The sequence below is a fragment of the Squalius cephalus genome (assembly GCF_949319135.1).
Source record: "Squalius cephalus genome assembly, chromosome: 12".
NCBI lineage: Eukaryota > Metazoa > Chordata > Actinopteri > Cypriniformes > Leuciscidae > Squalius > Squalius cephalus.
The window spans coordinates 8,463,764-8,487,058 of NC_137133.1; the positions used below are offsets into that span (position 1 = coordinate 8,463,764).

The window sequence follows — 23,295 nt, forward strand, 5'->3', positions numbered from 1 at the left end:
TAAAAAATCTAGTTTGTATCTGCTTTATGAAATGAACTGTTCCAAAGAACCGATTCGTGGAGATGACTCGGACAGCCCGTTTGACAAACTCGCGCTTTAAAATGACGTTTTAGTGTTGCTTGAAATAACGTCCAATCACTGCTCGAATGTTTTACTCGGCGAGAAATTTGAAAGTACTGGCGACTGGCGGGGCAAAATACTAGTTTATTTTGGTCAAATAAATTTAGTTTGCAATACATTTATTTGATGCAACATGTCTGCAAAACCTTTATATGCAGATCAATTTAAGAGAAATGACGATGAGTTCAGATACAAGATGGAAGCTATTTTTCAGAAGGTATGTAAACGTTAATTCAAACGAATGTGTAAGATAAAGTACATGTATTGGCATATGTCTTATAAAAAATGTATTCATAACATCTGTAGCGACTCATATGAAGCAACGTTTTCCTTAAAAGAACATGTTTATTACGTCCTTTCTAGTATTCCAGTCTACATGATCCTGGAATAAACGTTTGTCTGAAAACAATGACCTGCGGGACTGGAAGAGGTAAAATATCGAAAATAAAAACTGATGTTGTTTCTCCTCACTAGATGATTATAAAGTTATAAACACAAATGTTGTTGTCTTTCTGTTATCTCAAATTTGTTTCTGAGTTTGTGAAATATATCTACAGGTTCTGTGCCCATTGACAGTGCAGAGGGAGAACGTGTGTTGGAAGAATTAAAAGTAAGAGTCGTATTATAAGCGTAAATATGAGTTTATTATTATTATTATTAATATTTAGCCCAGATGTCTCTAGATTTGAACCATGGTTCCATTGGGATAACGTAACGTTTCTTTTCTATTATTCAGACTCGAGTTAAAGCAGACTATTCCATGAGAGGTAAGAAACAGAAACAAAAATCTGTTTAGAGTATAATGCCATTTATCCTCAATTTTCATGTTTAATCGTTTCATCATGTTGTATTTTATAGAGTTTGAGGACCACGACAATGATCAGGTAGTAATTCGAAAAATTATAGATTCTATAAAAGCTCAAAAATGGCTTCTTATTGCCTAATGTTGTATCATTTTATTAGGGGTGTAAATTATGCATTTCGCCACAATACAAATCGATTCCCTCCAATGATATTATATTTACCAGTTACTCCTCAAAACATGTTGCCATACACTTATGATTTGATTGGATATAGATTTTGGGTGTCTATGGTTGACATATCAATAATATTACAATATGATGTGCCTATTTTACACAACCAGTTACATTTTTACAAATGCAACCAAAATATAACTTGAACAAACTGTGGTCTGTAAATTTGGACATTCACAAAAAAATACACTAGTTTTTCTTATAAAATATAGAAAAATACATAATGGAGAAAGAAAAAAACCATTTGCACACGGCATCATCAATCATCTGATGACAGCTCGTCATTGGCTTGTGCAATGAGATAAACAATGAAAACAGACAAGATAGTCTTTCATTACATAATATTGTTTGTAATTTGATCAATGCATCAATCCATATCGATGTATTACTACACCCCCTACATTTTATGGAGCTTGTACAACCTGAACACAGACCAGCGGTCTGGTGTAGTATAACTTTAAGTTTTTTATTTCAGATGGATGTGTCAGGGTTCACTGAGGATGATATTAATGGCTCTGATCAAAAGGAGAACAGCAAAAACCAGTGTAAGAATTGAGTATACAACACTTAGACACAAACAAATAGGCTTAACCCTACAATTTAGTACAAAATAAACATTTCAGTTAGTATTTCTGTGCTCTAAAATATTTACAGTATGAACTACACTGTTTATTGCTTCAATAAATGAATGTAAGAGTAGTTCTCAATGTCTCAATGATTATCTTCTAGGGCACGGAGGTGGATCATCTCAGCTCTCTCTGAGTCTGAATAACACCTCTTTTGGTTCTCTGTGGGACGAGCTGTCTCAGCCTAAGGAGGAGGATGAAGAACTGGAGAAAACGCTAAGCAGCCATGGCAGTACCCTCCTGGATGTCTATCCCAGCATGCTCAACCAGATCGGCGAAGCATATCGGCGACAGCATGTGACCGACACGGCGAGGGCTGTGGTGCAGAAGTATCGCCGCAAACAATGGCAAGCCGGCCCGACGCACCACAACTCATCCTTTAGGAACAGACACAACTGCACTCTAAACAAAACAACAGATATCTCATTTACCAACCAAAGTCCAGTTCAAAGAAACATAAGCAACTGTTTCAAGGGCAGCGACAAACTTCAACAAAACTTGCTCAAGAACAAACTAAAGTCTTCACCTCTCAAAAATTCATCCTATGAGGCCAGTGCCTGTTTTTACTCACCCAGGAGGAACAGTGCAGATGTGAGCGGTGTGACGGATGAGTCTCCATGGACTGATTTGCATTTAACCAGGAAGCCAGAGCAGAATACTGCTCGTGTGATTGACTTGTCCACACCCCCCTATTCAACTTCCCCCTCATTTAGTGACCAATCTCCAAATCTGGACCAAACCTATGATGTTGGACCAACATCTCATGCTGTTCCAGCCTCATATGTCTTTACTTCTCCACGACAAAGCATAGCAGGTCTGTCAGTTATTGACCAGAGAGGAATGTCAATTATCTCCCAGCCCTCCTCATTGGACAAAGACTGCTTCAGGGACCGCCTACACTCTCCTGTCTCCTCCCCGCAGAGTGGTCTTATTGGTGTTTTATCTTCTAGTGGGAAAAGTAGCTTCAGACCCAGCGTGCTGAACATGGAAAAACAGTTAAACTCAACAGCAAGTCCCAAGCAAAGATCTCCTGCCCACCATCTAGCCCATATTGAGGAGCTCAGATCTCCTTATGGTGCCAAACATGTGGCGTTGTCGTCACCCCGACAGCACGTTTACGACCGTGCTGACCGAAGTTTATCTAAGGCGGAGAAACCGCTCCATTTCACACCATCTAAACGCCAACGCTCTCTTTCTGGCCCGCAGTCCGCATACTCATTCAATGAACCGCAGATTGATGCTGAGTTCAGAAAGCTGTATCACCACTTCATCTGTCGTGGGACTTCATCACCGTGCCCTTCCTCCCGCTGTCACCTCTGCGAGAGACACTCGAAGGAGACGTTCCAAAGCCCCAGCTTTTCCTCCTCCAGCATGTCTGCTCTCGCATTGACACCTCTGAGGGCCAAGCTCAAGAAACGGCAGCGTCAGCCCGAAGTGGAAGAGTCACTGAGATTCAAACGCTTCCGAGAGAGTCGTTCCCCACTTAAGCATCTCCAGCTGACAAGCAGATGTGTGAACTCTTCCATGTCAGAGCTTACTGAAGACAAACTCACCTGGGATAGAGCCGTCCTGCTGCAGTGCCCCAGTCCGCAGTTCCTCAGAGGCACTGGAAACCTCAGAAGAATCAGGGAGGCTAAATTAAGAATGCAAATAAACCAATGTGCTTTGTCTTGGGTAAGAGCATTATTGGTGTGATTTATAATTATTTGTATAATTTGTTTACACACACATATTTGAATTACCTTTTTATTTTATTTTTTAGACATGTCTATGTTGCTTTATTTCATTTAGTTGGCATTCAAGACATTTCTAAATTTCACTTATAATTTTAATATTATTTTAATATTTCAAATAACAAATTAAATGATCAACCTTGATAAGAATGCCACATCAGCATATTGTAATGATTTCTGAAGGATCATGTAACACTGAATACTGGAGTAATGGCTGCTGAAAATATTTATAATTTATTAATGCTGTAAAACATTGATTTTTCCACTTCCTTTGCAGAGAGATGCCCCGAGCGATATCCATCCAGTGGAGGGTTTGTAGCCATATTTTCATGTCTTACAAATACTTGCTCCTTATCTTTCTTATAGATATCCCAAATTGTTCACTGTTAAATCATCCTTTACTTTGCTTCAGCAGCTGTGTCACCCATGAGGCCATTTAATCAGGGTACCGCCCCACTCTCTCCGAGGTAATTCCAGCACAGTCACATCCAAGAAAAATAATATCAATGAATTACTTAGCGCTTTCATATGAAGTTTATATGTTAGTCCATAAACTATTTTTTTAGGGACGTACCTATATTAAAATTCTGTCGGAATCATATTTCTATGTTATGGCTGGTGTTAAAATATTTACATTATTTAATCAAAAGAAAAAAAATTAAGCAAAATTAATCATATTAAATGCGATATATAGTGAATTTAGGGATTACAACATTATAATGTGCAATTTGGGAAAAAAAATATATATTTTGGAATTTGATAAATATTACATCTAACAATGTTATCAGTGTTTTTAAAAAAATTGCTTTGAGATTAAAAATAAAGGCAATGAGCATGTACAATTACATATCAAATAGATTAAAATAATCTCAGTACTGGCCGATAACAATGAGGTAACAATATTGTGCATCACTAACATTTCGTTAATTATTTCTGAAATATGCAGATTTTGTTGTTTTGTTTTCAGAGAAAAAGATCAGAGAACAGTGATTTAAGAGTGTTTTCTTCAGTCTCTCTAGGAGGCGTCTGCTGTATGGACTTCTGCAGTGATGACCCTTACTGTACGCATCCCACAAACTGCATTTCCCCTTGTGGGATAAGCAACACTTACCCTCCTAGTGAAGAAAGCAGGGAATGACATGAAATCACATTGTAGACACTGCTTGAAATGCAACAGTCCTGTTTTAAATATATATGTACTTGTAAACCCTGTTTGTTACATTGTTTTTGTGTAAATATCTTTCCATCACTTTGAAAGACCCTTGTTTCAATATTAACAGTTTTAATAGAAAACATTTTTTTAAATAATAATATTATCCAATTACATGTGCATTTGAAAGACCCTTGTTTCAATATTAACAATTTTAATAGAATTTTTTTTAAATTTTTTTTTATAATAATATCAAATTACATGTGCATTGACAAATGGTATGTTGGTCTGTAAATAATTCAAATGTTTTGTTCAAACTTTTTAATAAACAAATGTGCGTTTCACATACAGAGTTTCATTTCGTGCATGTCTTGAGGACCTACAGAGAAGCAGGATAATCTGTTTCTTTAAGAAGCAGGACTGCTAAAGCTTACATTAATTCAAAAGTTCACAAGCTTACATGGTTATTGAAATGGAAGTTTTTTTTTTTTTTTTTACAAAATAGTGTTTTTTTGTTTTGTTTTTTTACTAGATGATAGTCTGTCTTAACCAAACTCGTGGTTTGAAATCTGACAGCATCAGAAATGCATTTAAAGGAATGTTTGAGAATCGAAAATAAATGTTTTATTTTACTTCTAATACAGTATTGGCCTACCTTTTTTTATGACATTTACAACTGCAACAAATGTTAAGGTGGCACTTTTCCATAAAAAAAAACAAAAAAAAAAAACACTTATGTGAAGTACAGTTCAGAGAGCTGAAATTCACCACTCCAGCTCCACAGGGTATTTTCCTGTGAGACAGGCTGTGCAGTGGCCATATCTAGTAGTCTTAGTGCTTGAGCTGATCCTCTCATCTTTCCCATGTGACTCAATCCCACTTTGAACAGCAGATACCAGACCCTCAACTGACAGGTAACGGACACTTGTAGCACCTGTTCAAAGCAATTTAAGCACATAATTATAATAAAAAAAAAAATTAAAAAAAAGATGGGAAAGTGTGTGTACTTGTATACAAAACCTTAACAATGAAGTAAATCTGCACCTTGACTTACCAATATAACTTGCTATGTCTTTAAACTCTGGTCTGTTAGCAATTAGCTCCTCTTTGGTAGGAATGTTGATGCCCATGTAGCATGGGAACCGGATTGGAGGTGATGCAACACGAATGTGGACCTGTAAGGTGTCATGTAACAAAGACATTGTGTCGGTAAAAAAAAAAAAAGTAGCAAACATGCAGTACTAATTCAAAAACATTTTACCTCTGTTGCGCCTGCTTCCTTAAGCAGTTTAATAATAGGGGAGATGGTGTTGCCCCTCACGATGGAATCATCGATAAGCACCACTCGTTTGCCAGCAAAGTTGTCAGTCAATGCCCCAAACTTCTTGGCCACTCCAAGTTGACGCAGGCGAGTGTTTGGTTGAATGAACGTTCTGCCCACGTAGCGGTTCTTACACAGCACCTCTACATACGGAAGGCCAGACTGATAGAGAGACAGAATGTAAAACTTTATAATGTCCCTGCGTGAACCAATAAAGCATTAAAACATGTGTACAGCTCCTCATTACTCACTTGCTTTGCGTATCCTAATGCTGCAGGTGTGGCTGATTCTGGAACAGTGCTGACTACATCAGCATCAGTGGGCGCTTCAATGGCCAACTCCCGTCCACAGCGCTGCCTCACTGTATATACCATCTGACCTGTTATACCAAAAAAAGTGCTTATTTCACCTAGGGTTGCAAAATTCTGGGAATTTTCAAAGATGGAAACTTTCCATGGGGATTTAAGGGAATTAACAGGAATTTATGGGAATAAACTGGGAATTTTCAAAGTTGAAGGTTGGCTCTTCATAGGGAACTTAAATATAGTTGAGGAAAGTATATTTTAGCATAATCTTGACTAAAACAAACAGATGCCATTCAAATACACTTGAATATCCATGTTGTTCCTCAATCACATGCACATAGCACACTGCTTACTGCATGGCTATGAAGACCACACCCCCTACTGGCACTGTGCATGCCTCCATCACATGTACAGAAGCCCAAAGCACAAGACTATTGAAGGCACACATTTGAGCCTGTGGACTAAACAAAGTGAAGTAAGTTTTGATGATATTATGGGGAAATATATTTATTAAATGTTTAAATTGCAAATATCACATACAAATGTATTCATCTAGTAGATAGCAAGCTAAGTTAGATGCTAAATAAGCTAGCATGACTTTATTTACCACATAAGGCAGATGCTAGCTACTAAAGATGCACCGATTACAATTTTCTTGGCCGATTCCGATTTCCGATTTTTCATTGAGTTTGACCTGCCAATACCGATTTTAACCGATTCCGATTTCATTTTTTCTAACCACTTTACAGCACCACAAATATTTATTTTCTATCTTGTCTTTAATAGAACATTTTGCATAGAACATAAACATTTTTTTGAACAGATAATCGCTATAAAATGGAACTATATAAATTACATAAATTATTGGGAAATTAAAAGTTAATTAAAATTAAACTAAAAGAAAGCTTATACTGTATATTCTGACTAGTTTACTCATTTTTTTTAATTTATTTTTTATAAAACACCATATAGTACTTTTACCCAAACTGAATAATAAAAACAAGTTTAAATGGGTAAATTTTTTCAAAATTTCCAAAATTCCCCAGCTTAACTTCCCATGGAAATTTACCGGAAACTTTCCAGACACTTACCGGAAATTTTTCGCCCCTTTGCAACCCTAATTCCACCTAGTACTATATACTACCGCTTAAAAGGTTGGAGTAGCTATGATGTTTTTTAAATAAATCTCTTATGCTCACCAAGGCTGCATTCATTTGATTATACCCTGATTATAAAGACTTCAAAACCCATAATGCACTGTGCTCAATCGGACTGTCCGTGAGCGGGAATACAAAAATGCGCAAGTAGGATATTTTGTTTTAACAAAAGCATTTTCGTCATATGGTGGACTTTAGCTTACAAATAAACCAGGAGATCTGGGTGCAGGTAACATGGAGAAAGAGTACACTGTTCATTTACATATACTTCCGACATCGTAACAATACAAAGCTGGTTGAAAATGCGTGAACTTGCGTAAACCCTTTAATTTGTCCTCTGATCCCAAACTTTTGAACAGTAGTTTTTACCACATATTACTGTTACATCTCAATCCTACCTATCACTCAAAACATAAGAACGATTGTAAACGTTATGAACTTGCCTTCAAATATGGAGTCTGGCCTTGCAAAGTAAACATACTCAAATATGCAGAAAGCAGGAGGGTCTCCTTCAGGTCGTGGGACAACACTCAATGTCTTTAATCCATTTTTAGAGATCTGGACAATCTCTCCAGGCTGTACTTCACGATAATACCTGACAACAGAAAAATGGAAAACTGTACACAAACAAACTGATAAAATATACAGTAGCTATGTGGGCTTAGGGATGGAAACCCCTTTAAAGAAATTGTATAGATAATCAAAAGCCTAAGTAAAAAACACACTTTCCCCTTTTTTAATTACACCAAAAGCAGAAATCAAATCAAACAGAGTGCTTATTTGGAATGATGTGAACATACTTTGCTCCAATGGACTGGAAGCTACAGGACTCAGATGAGACCACCCAGCCTTCTGTGTCTGCTTCTCCAGCACCTAAAAAAAAATAAAAACGAGTTTAGCAGGCCACATGCCTTAAGCCTTTATATTGCAGCCAGTGACATGCCAAGTTATAAATAGACACTTCTTATAATTGGCCACCAAAAGCACAAAGGAACATATTTTGAAGAATCTCGGTAACCAGACAGTTGATCGACTCCATTGACTTCCATAGTATTCCTACTATGGAAGTCAATGGTGTTCATCAACTGTCTGGTTACCAACATTCTTCAAAATATCTTCCTTTGTGTTCAACAGAAGAAAGAAATTCATACAGGTTTGAAACAACTTGAGGGTGAGTAAATGATGACAGAATTTTCATTTTTAAGTGAACTATTCTGTTAAGCTATTACATTTTGCATACTAACTGATAATTTGACAATTATTTATCATGAGAGCTTAGTCAGTCACACCAAAATAACATTACATTAAATCTATACTGATAGTTGTGACAATATATAATCATCCCTTTGCATCTGTTGCAGTTTGAATCGGTTCATGTTGGCTTCATAAGTTGATTACCATTTGTAGCATGTTTGACCTGTTTTAGTTGAGTGTGTACATCTATTTACAGACTAAGACTTAAATAAAGCTGTCTTTTTATAGTGTCTCCCCGCAATTTGGGGGAAAAAATGTATTTAAGAAAAATGCAATAATTAGATTTTACAGTTTAACTGTAAAATTTCAATACTAATATGCATGGCCCTTAAAAGAAACCCTTTAACAACAACCGGTTTATAAGCACTTCTCATTCCGAGTATGGAAAGATTGTTGGCGCATGTTACGTTCCCAAATGCATAACATATGCCACCTAAATTCAGAGCAGATACAGAGATGTCTTCCCCTCCAACCCCTTCCCTCACTGAGAATAACTCTTTTGGTCTGCACACACCTGAGCTGTGCAGTTTGGATATGGGCACTAGACGTCCAATAGAAAGAGGCCTATTCCCATAGGGGTCTCTCACAGCATAGATCACATCTTTATACATCACTAGCAGCGAGTATGAAGTAGGTGTCTCTGTCATCAGGTTCTTTATACTGACAAACACAAACAAACATACAAAAATACATTTAAAAAAAAAAGTCTACAGAAAAGGACTTAATTTTGCAATTAGTAAGACAGACAGGGTTTAACGAACAGTGACCCAATCAGATGTTGCAGTGATGAGGATGGACTTGCATAACTTACCGAGCAACCCAATCAGGAGTGTCAAGCTCCTCCATGGGTGGAGTCAAAGCAAGGAGCTGGGTGATTATTTCACTGTCTGAGCTGGTGGAGAGACCAACACCATGGCGCATAACCTACATCACACAAACACCTTGTATCAAATAGAAAAAAAAAGAGAAAAAAACCCCACCCTTCCACTGAAATTGTATCCCTAAAGGGCCGGACACACTACACTTTTTGTTCCATTGGCTTCCATTCATATGCATGTGAATGCGGGAGACAGGAAACACAAGCTCATGCTAATTTTTCTGCTTAGATCAAAAGAATCTAAACTTTAAATCTGAAGGATTGCAGTAAAGTACAGTAGATTGCACATTTTAACATTTTGGATTTAATACATTTTCGAATTATATTTTTTATGGCCATTGCGGTGTCCTGAGAATTTTTGCATGCTCAAAGTCTAGTGTGACCGCCGCTTAAGAATCAATGCCCACCTTCTTGCGCAGCGCGGCGGCATTGACCAGTTCTCCATTGTGTGCCACTGCAATCTTGCCATGCAGCGTGTCTACCACAAAAGGCTGGCAATTCTGCAGCTCTGAGATGCCCGTGGTGGAGTAACGTGTGTGTCCGATGCCTAGGTTAACGTTGCGCAGTTTCCCCAAATCCTCTGGTTTAAAAGCTGTATTCACTAAGCCCATGCCCTGTGAGAGAGAGAGAGAAGCAATTATGTCAGGCATGTCTAATCTTGCATTTACTGGTGTATGTTGATATGTGTTGGCCCATGGAAGAGGAAGAAATCATGTTTTAAGTGATCAGTAGATGTTGTACACATTGAAATGCTGTGTTATTCTTACGCTACCTTCAGGGTGGTGTATGTTGGTGGGTTTGCTCCAGTACTCGTGACAATTCCAGCACTCTCCTGGCCCCTATTTAACAAAGCGTATTGTAAAATATTCAGTTATTTTCACATTAATGATCTACAAGAAATTATGTAGATTTAGCAACTGTATTACACAGCAAAGGCTTTTTCATAAACATTTAAAAAAATGTTTAACCAATATTAAAATTTTGACCAGTAGTGTATACTGACATCAATAATATAATAAGGGACCATTCACAATCATGATTAATTTTATCAAAACACTGATTGATCGATATTATGTATGATGAATATATATTTCGGTAAGTTGTACGTTTTATTTTAACATTGTTCATTCGTGTTTATTTACTATTAGCTAGAGGTGATCAGTTCACGTGCCGCTAGGGATCTTTCACGTCACATTTACAAACGCCAAAACGGTATTTATTGTTTGAATTTCGTAATAAAATTGACAGAATCTGAGAGCTGAGATTTTTTTTATATCATAAGTAACCTGCTCTGTCTAGTCTGTCGGTCTCCGTGTCCTCTTTGCTTCGCGATTTTTCTGTGCGTGAGAGGGTTATTGCGCGTGGCAGCTCTGCAGTAACAGTAGAAGGAAACGGTTTGAAACCAGGAAATTCTACTTTAGAAGTAGCCTACATTTTAACAAAAAACCGGGACAATTCGTGTCCCGGGAAAGAATATTAATTTTCCGGGACTGTCGCTCAAAAAAAGAGAACAATCCCTGGAAAACCGGGACGGGTGGCAACCCTACCTAGCACGCGTTCTTTCTGTTTACTTATCCATAACCGACTATGTATACTAGCAAAGGCGGGCATTTTGACATAAGTCTGTGTGAATTTGCCCGTTTAAGCCAGTTTAATCACAGGGAAACTTGAAAGAGAATCCATTTTATTATTTACATGTTGTCTGGAGCAGCTGTGCATGCTTCGGGTGTGTGCGCACACAAAACTTCTATATAAATATTTTTAATAAGGAAATGTACTTTAATATAAAGAAAGTGTAGATATAGTGACAAACTGATGGTATCTGTTAAAGTGATATTGCATGTCGTGAACCATTAGAAAACATGTCTTAGCAAGACTAGTCTGGAGAGAGAATGCGTCCCTCCCATTCTTCCAAAATCAAATCAAAATCGAGCCAAATCTGTTTTTAAGATTGAATGACGGCACAGTGTGTGTAACTAAAGCAGATAAAACTGGTTTATGTGAAACGGTTAGCCAGAGAATGAGAAAGAGGGGGAGGGGGAGAGGGAATGAGAGAGAGAGAGAGAGAGTGAGAGAGACTGAAAGCATGAGGGGAAAGCATAGACAGTTTATCCCAAAGATGTGACCGTATAACCATAAACGACATTTAAATCAGGCGTGCAGCCAAAACGCCTCTGAGCCTTTTCCACGTGTCTTTTTGAAGAAGATCGACACAGCAAGTGCAACTCATTTGCCAAGCCACTTCTCACATTTCCTCCCCGGCCCTCCCCCACTACACACAGCTTAAGCCAGTCATGAGGCTGTACTCGGTCACGTGGCCGTTCCTAACTGGCTCAGTCGTCTGGTTGCCTTGGACACTGAGCTTAAAGTCAACAGGGAGGGGGAGCAGAGAGGATAAAGGCAGAAGCGAACAAACAGAAGCCATTTCTAGGCAAGCTTAGAAACATGGAGCCTGAAACAGACCAACAAAGACATTCTGGGGAGGACAAGAGGCAGAGGGACACAGCTGGACACTGGAGAGGGGATGAAGTGAAAACTCTGCTTTCAGTATGGAGGGAGAGACAAGCCTGGGAAGAGGAAGAGAGCAGGGCCAAGTATGAGGCCATCTCAAGCCGTCTGAGAGAGCTTGGTGTGTGTAGAGACTGGCTTGAATGTAAGGCCCAGAGTAGGAGCATGGCTCTTCCAGACTGGAGGCCTACGCAGACGGTCTACAAACGCTCTTCTGCAGATAGCAGGCCGCAGACCCAAAGGCCTTACGTGGCAGATGAAGAACCGAATGCTGCCAGAAGAGAGGAGCCTGCTTCACTGACAGGTCTTCAGGAAGGTAATTCTCAAACAATAGCAAAACTAAAATCTTGAAACTACAGTATGTTTGCCTGAAAAACTTGGGTTAGAATTGAACATTTGGTTTATATATATATATATATATATATATATATATATATATATATATATATATATATATATATATATATATATATATATATATATATATATAGTTAATTTTAAATAATATATAAATAAAATAAAATACATTCTACAACACTTTTTAATTTCCAGTAAAACCGTGGTTCACAACTAGGGGGCCTAAGGAAACTTCCAAGCCTCAAGATGAATTAAAATTATTTTAAATAAGACAAAGCAACTAATAAATAAATAAATACTTATATATAAATAAATAATAACATATAAATAATTTTTATCCATCTCAACTTCTTTGAAGAACCCAGGTTCCCGCTGTCTTGAAAAACCTGAATATATATAGTAGCCTAAAAGTGTGATTTCAAGTCCTGGAATTGTCATTAATTAATAAAATCTTAATGTAATAAAGTTCGTAAAAACTTCATGGTAACAATGAATATGTATTTTCTAGCTTTGTTGGGTTTAATTGGTTAGAAATTGTGAGTAAGATAAAAACCCTTATCCAGTAAAAGGGTTGAGGTTACAACTGGATGGGGCCAAATATAGTTTATAGAACTATATATAGTTTATAGAAGTTCATAGAAAAATGGGGGGCCTTGGAAGCAAATTTGAGAATGCCTGCTGTAAAACCTTTAATCTGAAAGCCCATTAGCTAATACTTGCACAAGCTAATTTATTTAAAAACCCACCTGGTGGCTCCATTCAGCTACATTGTTTATACTAAATATTCCTTTGCCTTATGTTGCCAAACCTGTTGTTAAGTGAGAGCCAATTTACTTCTAGGGCTGGAAGGAGGTAGACACTGGTCTGACAAGGAGGTTCGGGCTCTTCTTACGGTTTGGTCCGACAAGGAGGTTCATAAGCAGCTTCAACGCTCCCACAGAAACAAGGCAATTTTCCAGGAGATGGCACGTCGGCTGGAGTGCCAACACAGCGTGGTGCGTGACTGGAGACAGTGCCGCACTAAATACAAGAACATGAAATATGACTACAAAGTCAGCAAGAGCCAAGGCCGGCCAATAAGGTTCTTCGCTGAGCTTGATGCTATAATGCAGGGCAAAAACATTGAGGGTAGATTTGAGGACGACGAGTCACCAAGGAACATACTAGACAGGGACCAGCTGGCCATGAGGCGTGAACCTGTCGAAGAACAGGTTATCAAGATTGATGATGGTAAGATTTGTTTTAATTAATTGCAACAAAATAGTTCAGGTTCTCTATCTAGAAGTTGACTTTTTCCATCTTTATGCCCTTGTTTTAGATGAAAGTCTGGCAGAGATGCAAACAATAATGAATGCCGCCACTCATCCACTGATGGCAAGAGAGACAGGTGAGTTGACAAAAACTGGAATGCTAAACGCTGTTTCAACATCTTAAATTTCTCAAAAACCTCATTTCCTTTTCAGCGACGACAACAGCAGCAGCAGTAAATGAGATGAACATCATAACAGTGCACGATTCAGGCAGAAACTGGAGTGAAGAAGAGGTGGCCGCACTCCTTCAAATCTGGGCCGAAGAAGGGATTCAGCGACAGCTACAGGGTTCAACCAGAAACAAAGACATATTTGTGCAGATTTCACGCAGGCTTCTTCAGCAGGGTGTGGAAAGGGACTGGAAACAGTGTCGCACTAAGTACAAAAACCTGAAATACCTCTACCGTTCTCTGCAGAGAGGAAAAGCCGACATCGGAGATCCTCGCCGTGTCATGAGGTTTTACGAACAGCTGGATTCCCTTTTGTCCAAGCCTCCTAGAAGTCGACTGAATTACGCTGAGTTTTCCGACACAAATCATTTACTGAGGAACTCTAGGATGTTTACTCCTCCAGCATTTGAGGAACACTCCATGGGTGGACTTCCAAATGAGAACAATGACATTGTCGCACTTAGATATGACCAGCCGCCCATTGATGAGGCCACATTGAGATCTCCTGCCATTTCTGCAAGAGTCTTTCAAAACCAAACTGAGACCGAAGGCATTTTAACGAGACCAGAGGAAGTGTCAAATGTTGAATTTGAGATACCTGAAATGAATTCCACAATAGTAAGGCCTACTGGCAGCCCTCCAATAGAATATGAACAGCATCTCTCATCTGACTCCATCTCTGCTGTTATTTATGACGACAGTCATAATTACAGAAGGATCCCAGGTATTAAAACAAATTATACCAGTGGTTCTCAACTGGTTTTGTATCAGATTTGACATTAGATATCATGTGGCGACCATAAGCACGACCAAATTGGTATATCGTATAAGAGTAAACTAAATGAAACAAAATAAAGATCAAAATAAAAAATTAAGATTTTTAAGACAATAATTCACTGCACAAACACAATTATCCTTCTTGAACCCATATTTAATGTAGTCAGAGTACAATTTTATTTTACCTGGCAAAGTTTTGTTCATGTTTTTTGAAAATAAGGGCATGTTTGAGGATGACGTAATTGGTCCATGTTGGGACTTCTGCATTTTCTGCCAAGTGACAGATGAATTTGTACCCCGGGCTTAGTGTTTGACACAGTTTGATCGAACACAAAGCCTTCAATGTCAACAACAAAAGATATGGGAAGCATTTGCCTCATTTTAAGCCTTTTTTTTTTTTTTTTTTTTTTTTTGCTATCCTAATTACACAGTTTTCTTTTCCTGCTGTTAGAAACCCAATCAGACAATTGTTTGTTCACGGCTCACCAGTTGAGAACCACTGAATTATACCACACAAAAATACTTCATTTCAAATTATCATGTGCACATAATGTTACTCTCATTTGCATTTTCTCAATATGTGTGCATATATTTGCAATGTAGACAGCAGCGACCCATCATACACAAGAGGAGAGCATGTGTTGGCTACCAAAGGGAGAAAGAGGAAAGCTGCAGACGAAGGTTTTTCCATTATATTCTCCTCACAGACATTCTCATAGTTGTGAGCAATGAGCAGAGTCAATCTTGTGACTTCAGTTTGACTAATAGAATCAAGATTGGGAATTAGAATAACAAATGAAAATGTGATTTAATTTATAGACAACATAACAGTGGCAATTCAAACAATCCTGAACTCATTTGGAAATCAAAATAAAATAGTTACACAAGGGAACCAAGAGTAATTATAGTATAATAAATGAATATATATCTATTACCGGAAATATATTCATTATGAAATTCATCAGTATTATCACTTTCTTTGTCAAAAGTAGCATATTAAGAAAAGGTCAGTGAACAAACACGTTCTTTGACTTTGACCCATGTAACAGTGTTAACAGTATCTTATGTGTGTTTAGGGGATCGTTTGATTTGTAAACAGTTTCATCAGAGCACTGATGATGGAGAAAGCAGCACAGACTGGTCGGAGAATATAGACTTCCAATGCAAAGAAGAGGAGGATCAATACATTCCGATCATGGAGATAACCTCTGTGTGTTCAATGGCATCCAATGCAATCACATCTGAACAATCGGTGAGACGCAGGACAATAGAAGTCTATTGATCTGTGATTTTACTGCATAGCTGCAGGGTATTGCAAATCGTCATGTTGACTATGAGCAATATCAGCATTTATAAATCATTATATCAGTAAGAAAACAAGATCAGGCAATTGCAAAAGTTGCACCTAGGTAACTTCATCTGCATGATAAAGAGCACTAAATTACAGTGGTCAACATTTGAAGTGGATCAAAAAAGTTCATCAAAGTCGTCCTAAGACAAGAACGGGTATTGTTCAAAATTCATGTATAACTTTGATGCAAGGTTTTGATCCACTTCAAATGTTGACTACTGTAGTTTGTATGTGTGAAACAAGAGATTCATTTCATTCAGTGTTTTCAACCTGGGAACCACATGCAAATTCCTGCATATTATAGGATACTTTATATGCTTTATTTAAAAGAAGAAGAAGAAAAAATGCATATCAGTCTTAGATGATTTGCAGGTCTTAGCTGCTTTAAGATGGTTTTCAATCCACTCTAACCTCCTTTAAAATGCAACAGAACAGCCTGGTCAGATTGGGAGCATAGGCTGGATTATGTAATATATTTTCAGAAGGAATTATCTTAATATTTTGTTCCATACTAAGAGTAAAATACCCCCGAGTCACATAAACAGGGAGCAGCTAATTAACAGCAGCACACTTAACTTACCTGTGCTGTAAAGCAACAAGTCCAAGTGTCAAAATCTGCGCGACCTCCAGTTGCGTTGGCCATTCCCCCGCTGCCACACAGCCGAACACCCCGCATTCCTCTCCAATGCCCGACTCCTCAAACTCCATGTCCTCCTCTCTGAATAGATCTAGCTGGGTTTGTACTGATGGTTGTAGCGTGTATTTCCACGCTGGCTAGCTGGAGTCTCTCAAACCACGTGTCTGTTTCCTCAAACAGCGGAACATGCGGCAGGGCAGAGGATTTGGCAACACAAATGCTCAAATGAACAAAAACATAAGATTTGAAGTCCAAAGTTAGAGCAAATGGAAAACAAAAAGGTTAGCAAAGCAAGTTTTGTCAAATCAATAAACTGTTTAAAGTCGTAACTTAGAGATAAATTGTGAAAAATGCGATCAATGACTTGCGTAACGCGCTAAAACTTCAATGTAGTTTGCAAAAATGCATCAGAACGAATGTTTGCTCCTAAACAATATCAATGGATATGTCTTTTCTTTTTTCTTTCAAAGTATGCAGATTAAGATTGTGCCCACGTGGTGAGGATGGCATTACTCTGATTGGTTTTTATGAATCGCCAGAGTGTCGTAACGCGTTGCTCTCGTGAAAATAAATTAGTTGAGTCTCGCTCCTCTTCGACATACTTTTATATCAGCCTTCCTCTGAAGTCCAGGTAGTTATTAAAACGTTTGCCTGAAACCCAGCGACACAGAATAATCAAGTTTCTAATCATTTTTTGCAGGAAAAACGACGCTCAACAACAATGTCGAACACAGCAGGTAAGTTTGTAGTCATTCGTCTGCTTGAATATTTCTGGTGTTCACCATGTTTTTGTCGCTGTGCACAGTGTGCAGCTGCGCAGTGAATACAAATTCACCCACATGGCATTACTCAATAGACATATTGTTAAGTTCTTTTGTTTTCTGATATGTTATTAATACGAATCAGTAACACTACTAGATGAGGAAACATGGAAGTATAAGTATTTTCAGCCTAGATAAAACAGAATATTGGTCAATGATAAGTCTGTATAAAGTAGAAATCTTTTAAATCTAGTTTAAAACTTTTTTTTTTATCTACAAAAATGATGTAATGACTGTAAAATGTCGTTAGTGTAACCATCAAAAAACAATTATTAAATCAATTAAAATAATTCCCCAAAGCAAACCCTTTTTTTAAAATAAAATATGAATTTTTGAGTCATTATAAATCAAGAAGTTTTCTTAAGGTTTATCCATTTCACCTTAACAAAACAAGTTTTTTTTTATTTTTATTTTTTAATTAAAAGGTCAAATATGTGACTTTTTTTTAATGAGGCCCTAAAGATGTAATCTGTTTTAGGTTTTCTTGTCACATGACAAAAAAATGGGTCCCTTCATGTCAGTTCTGTCACACTGATTATGATTCGGTGTACACATTTCTTTCAATTATTATTAAATTACTTAATTATTTTTTTTAATTTATTATGAAACATTATTATTAGGGCTGTCAAACGATTAATCGCGATTAATCGCATCCAAAATAAAAGTGTGTTTTTACATAATATATGTGTTTACGGTGTATAATTATTTTCTATATATAAATACACACACATGCATGTATATATTTAAGAAATATTTGCATGTATATACTGTGTATATATATTTATATTATATATAAATATTTTATATATAAATAACAAATTTTTCTTACATATATATGAATGTGTGTGTATTTATATAGAGAAAATAATTATACTCCATACACACATATATTATGTAAACACAAACTTTTATTTTGGATGCGATTAATCGTTTGACAGCCCTAATTATTATTATTATTTTTATTATTATTGCTGTTAATAAATAGATTGACAAACTTTCTTTTTTTCAAGAGCAAAAAAAGAGCATTGATTATTGTCTTAAAGTCACATACATTGGAATCAATTAATGTGTATTGTTGCCTTGGTTTTTTATGTTTAGAACTGAAACTAGGTCAAAAACTGAACGAGGGTAAGACCAAGCAGATCTTCGAGCTTGTGGGTGAGCCAGGTCATGTTCTGGTCCAGTCTAAAGACCAGATAACAGCGGGCAATGCGGTTCGGAAGGATCAGATGGAGGGAAAAGCCGCCATTGCTAACAAGACCACCAGCTGTGTGTTCAAACTTTTACAGGATGCTGGTGAGATTTCCTTTCTGTTGACTTGATTAAATGAAAACTAATTATAGAAAACATCTTGCAACCTGGTTAATTTATTTGTCACAAACAATATTCATTCAAAAAATCTAGTTGAAGATCTTCATGAGGTAGCCCCAATTTCAAAGTTGCCAGAGGTCTCTAGAAGTAATTTACTTTTAAAATAGTTCCCACAACCTTAGCAATTTTAGTGAATTAAATTTAGTGTTCACCATGTGCAGCTTTTGATGAAGGTTTTACTGTGGGGAAATGACTGCCTTGTGACAGCCATGCTTCCTTTAATTATTCTCCATTACAATATGCATGCTGTGTTTAGGCTATTAAGACTGCTGTCCAAATTTCACAGTGTGAAAGCATGTGTCTTTTGCCAGTCATGCCTCTTCTCTGCAGAGTCTGTGTCAGTGTATCACTGCACTCTGCTTGAAAATGCTGTTAATGTACTAGACCAATCATCGTGAATCACTTTCTATCAGGGCTTAAGACGGCATTTGTCAGGCAGCATTCTGAGACTGCGTTTGTAGCGTCCAGATGTGAGATGATACCCATTGAGTGGGTCTGCAGGCGCATAGCCACAGGCTCCTTCCTCAAACGCAACCCTGGGGTCAAAGAGGGCTACCGCTTCACTCCTCTAAAAATGGAAATGTTCTTTAAGGTGAGGATCTGTTAATCAGAAATAAAGTTGAGAAGGCTTTTAATCGTAATGTCATGCAGTTTCAAATTTTTTCCACATATTGATCACCCATTTACTTTCATTATTCTTCCTTCAGGATGATGCCAATAATGACCCTCAGTGGTCAGAAGAGCAGCTGTTGGCGGCTGGGTTTGAGCTGGCAGGTCTGACTATTGGTCGCTGTGAGGTGGACATCATGAGCAAAAGCACGGTGGCCATTTTTGAAGTCCTGGAGAAGGCTTGGGGTACCCAGGACTGCACGCTGGTGGATATGAAAGTAAGAAATCTGGCGTAGAGAAGTCCACACTACAACTAACGACTCTCAGAACGATTTTTTTCCATCTGATGAGCAATAAGCCAATCAAAATCCATCCTACTTTAAATAGCTTAAGTGTTTAAGGCAGCAGACACCATAAATCAAGCGTAGCGTTGGTCACGTTAGTCACGCTCGCATCAGCTGACTCTCATCCTCGTCTACCTATAGGTATACAACGCCTATCTCTGTATACATATATAAGCTCCTTCAGTATTATCAACAGCTATCGCGTTTCTCAAGAGCGAATTACCCTCCTCCATCCCCAGCTCCTCCTCTCATCAGTCAGTATTTGGCCTTCTGAGTGCCCCTTGAATCAGAAAAATTCTCTAATTGTTGTACATTAAAATATTGACATTTAATGATATCTGCAATACATTTTTGTTGGTTCTGTTCTGTTTACCCTTATGGGGGGTTATTGCTGCTCTCCCTGCTCTTATCCATGCTAGGCTGCATGGATTCGTAGGGATTTCTGGCCAATCCAAACTATATGCTAATTGTCAATCGTATTTGACGATAGTGGTCCTGACAGAACTGCAGTGCATGCTTATAATAAACAGAACATTATCATCCGTTGGTGTGGATGCCGATATAGTTATTGTTATAGCTATCTTTATAGTATTGTCCTTGGTTTGCACAGGCTCCTAATTATTTTTTTATTATTGTGGTAATTGCTATTTACAGTAGAGGTTTAATGCCCATAATCTGTCATTTTAGATAGAATTCGGCGTAAATGTGACCACTAAAGAGATTGTGCTGGCTGATGTGATTGACAACGACTCATGGAGGCTCTGGCCAGCTGGGGATCGCAGCCAGCAGAAAGACAAACAGGTAAATAGCCAAGCATCATGATGTGTTTAAAAACTATATACCTCAGGCATGAAATGAATGTATGCTACTTCTTTACTAGCGTAAAACTAGAAGCCACTAAGAGTTTAGTATTAATCTGGTGAAGCAAATGTCCTTCTGCTATGATGATCATGATCTTTCCTGAGAGAACTAACTAACCTGTGGCAAGACCTATACGAGTATGACTGTCAGATAAACACTGTTCTCTGTGTAGGTTTACCGTGACCTGAAAGAAGTCACTCCTGAGGCCATGCAGATGGTGAAGAGGAACTTTGAGTGGGTCGCAGAGCGAGTCAAGGTATCATTATTTCCAAAAAAATATGTTTTTGATGTGTTTGTTTACCTTGTAATCTTTCAATCAAAATATAACTGGATCTAGGGTAAAAATGACACAATTCTCTCTAGTGACTTGCTGGATTTCTCCAATCATTTAGTCCTTCCCCACCCCCTCAAGCTTGCATTCATCAGCCTCCATTTTTAAGTGCAATGCCCACATCTGAAAATCCAATCAACAACCAAGGCTTAGAACCAAGTTCCCGCCCTAATCGTTTTCTTTTAATAATTTGTTACGCTCAGATCAATTTCTTTTACTGCATCAAGAAGCTGAACGCTAACATTGAGCTCTGTGACCTTTGACTATTTACTTAGTTCCCCTAGTTCAGGCTGTCATCCCTCTTAACTTCCCTCTTCCTCCAATCTTTCACAACATCTAAATGAAAAAAACACCACATTCCATGCTTAAACTTTTCATAGATGAAACTTTAGATCGTATTTCTAATTGAGAGAGTATGTTTTGTTTTGTTTTTTTCCACCATGGTTGAGTGCTTCACCAATGCTTCAGATCAAATACATTATCATTATCGGGAAATGTGATTAATGGGAATCTGACTCTGTGTGTGCATCTAGCTGCTCCTGGAGTCACAGGCGAGAGGAAGGGTAGTAGTTCTGATGGGCTCTACCTCAGATGTGGCTCACTGTGAGAAGATCCGTAAGGCTTGTGGTTCATATGGCATTCCCTGCCACCTTAGAGTCACCTCTGCCCATAAAGGCCCTGATGAGACACTCCGCATCAAAGCTGAATATGAGGGTATGACCGAACACAACGTTGTCATTTGATCTATTCAACAAGCATGCCCTTTCTGCAGACTTTTTTTTTCATGGCTTTTTTCATTGCCAAAATTATGTAAAATGTATATTTAAAACTATTTTAAATATTATATACTTTATATACTATTTAAAACATGTTTTCAACCCAATATTTTAATCCAGAACACTTTATTATAGTGAGGTTATTGCTTAATATAATAATTAATTTAATTGATCAATGTTTTTCTCCTCAGGTGATGGAGTTCCCACCATCTTTGTAGCAGTGGCAGGCAGAAGTAATGGCTTGGGTCCAGTGATGTCAGGAAACACTGCGTATCCAGTTATTAACTGTCCTCCAATTACCCCTGACTGGGGTGCTCAGGACATCTGGTCATCTCTTCGCATGCCTAGCGGTACCGATTTAAATGTCATTAATTATTTGTGTCACTTTATGCGTGATATGATTATCTGTATTGTAATTGGTGAGTGGACACTACTACAGACATGCATGGGGTCTGAATTTTATTTTATTTTAGTGTCTCTTATACTTACCAAGGTTGCTCTTATTTGATCAAGATACAGTAAAAACAGCAATATTGTAAAACATAATTTAAAATAACTTTCCTAATTTAATATCTTTTTAAAATGTAATTTACTCCTGTGATGGCAAAGCTGAATTTTCAGCATCATTACTCCAGTCTTCAGTGTCACATGATCCTTCAGAAATCATTCTAATATGCTGATTTGCTGCTCAAGAAGCATTTCTTATCAATGTTGAAAACAATTGTGTTGCTTAATAATTTGTGGAAACCACGATATTTTATTTGATTATTTGAAAAATAAGGATTATTTGATGACAAAAAAGTTCAAAACAACAGCATTTATTTGAAATAGAAATCTTTTGTTACATTATAAATGTCTTTACTGGCATTTTAATGCCGAATAAAAGTATTCGTTTCTTAAAAATCGTACTGACCCCAAACTTTTTAATAGTAGTTAAACAACTGTGCAGCTGAATTGTATGCAATGCTAAACATCTTCTCATTGTCACTCTTTCAGGTCTGGGCTGCTCCACTGTTCTTTCTCCTGAAGCTGCTGCTCAGTTCGCAGCTCAGATCCTAGGTCTAAATGACCATTTGATCTGGGCCAGACTTAAGGCATCAATGCTGAACACCTGGATCTCCCTGAAACAAGCTGACAAGAAGCTGCAAGAGTGCAGCCTGTAATAGATCAGCATCATTCCCTTCAAACACCTTGTACATTTTGCTTACATTTGTGTACACACCAGTCATTGCCTATAAACAAGCCTATGTGAAATGCTGACCTAGAGCTTATTTGCAATAATACCATTTCAGGTGTACATTACATCAATAAACATTCCTCTGTTACATTTGTCTTGGTGATTTTGTTCTTCAGCAAAAAAAAAAAAAAACATATATATATATATATATATTCAATATATAGAAGTTCTGTTTTAACCATTTCACACATGAGGAGTTTGAGGACCCCAGTATGAAGTAAACTAGAAATACTCTTAGATTCTTTAAAGAATGGTAAT

The 23,295-nt window shown here is 37.6% G+C and overlaps 3 protein-coding genes across 8 annotated transcripts; 2 read left to right on the forward strand and 1 right to left on the reverse strand.

The window, feature by feature from the left end:
* The first annotated feature begins 137 nt into the window (after window positions 1-137).
* Window positions 138-5,077, forward strand: LOC307168535 (uncharacterized protein). Of its 2 annotated transcripts, none has more exons than XM_079888636.1 (10): window positions 138-337; window positions 484-550; window positions 678-730; window positions 857-887; window positions 979-1,004; window positions 1,630-1,699; window positions 1,884-3,454; window positions 3,791-3,824; window positions 3,929-3,980; window positions 4,524-5,077. In XM_079888636.1, exons 1-10 carry the CDS (start codon window positions 254-256, stop codon window positions 4,561-4,563), a joined length of 2,028 nt encoding a protein of 675 aa, XP_079744762.1. In that variant the 5' UTR covers window positions 138-253; the 3' UTR covers window positions 4,564-5,077. The 2 variants fall into 2 exon arrangements, with proteins under 2 accessions (XP_079744762.1, XP_079744761.1); XM_079888635.1 differs by having other exon boundaries at window positions 175-337; window positions 3,926-3,980.
* Window positions 4,907-16,879, reverse strand: ppat (phosphoribosyl pyrophosphate amidotransferase). Its single transcript, XM_079888638.1, has 11 exons — window positions 16,631-16,879; window positions 10,350-10,416; window positions 9,985-10,191; window positions 9,512-9,624; window positions 9,215-9,360; window positions 8,247-8,319; window positions 7,890-8,041; window positions 6,236-6,363; window positions 5,925-6,146; window positions 5,718-5,838; window positions 4,907-5,597 (listed from the first exon to the last, which is right to left on the reverse strand). Exons 1-11 carry the CDS (start codon window positions 16,756-16,758, stop codon window positions 5,428-5,430), a joined length of 1,527 nt encoding a protein of 508 aa, XP_079744764.1. The 5' UTR covers window positions 16,759-16,879; the 3' UTR covers window positions 4,907-5,427.
* On the forward strand, window positions 11,958-23,125 carry paics (phosphoribosylaminoimidazole carboxylase, phosphoribosylaminoimidazole succinocarboxamide synthetase). 5 transcript variants are annotated; one of them, XM_079888628.1, is made up of 15 exons: window positions 11,958-12,401; window positions 13,283-13,672; window positions 13,761-13,829; window positions 13,906-14,646; window positions 15,303-15,380; window positions 15,776-15,951; window positions 17,388-17,424; window positions 18,607-18,804; window positions 19,293-19,471; window positions 19,587-19,766; window positions 20,520-20,633; window positions 20,866-20,949; window positions 21,558-21,738; window positions 21,992-22,150; window positions 22,797-23,125. In XM_079888628.1, the coding sequence occupies exons 1-15, from the start codon at window positions 12,023-12,025 to the stop codon at window positions 22,961-22,963; spliced, it is 3,132 nt and encodes a 1,043-aa protein (XP_079744754.1). In that variant the 5' UTR covers window positions 11,958-12,022; the 3' UTR covers window positions 22,964-23,125. The 5 variants fall into 5 exon arrangements, with proteins under 5 accessions (XP_079744754.1, XP_079744755.1, XP_079744757.1 ...); XM_079888629.1 differs by lacking the exons at window positions 11,958-12,401; window positions 13,283-13,672; window positions 13,761-13,829; ... (1 more) ...; window positions 15,303-15,380; window positions 15,776-15,951 and adding an exon at window positions 16,889-16,968; XM_079888631.1 differs by lacking the exons at window positions 11,958-12,401; window positions 13,283-13,672; window positions 13,761-13,829; ... (1 more) ...; window positions 15,303-15,380; window positions 15,776-15,951 and adding an exon at window positions 17,190-17,262.
* The last annotated feature ends 170 nt before the right edge of the window (window positions 23,126-23,295 follow it).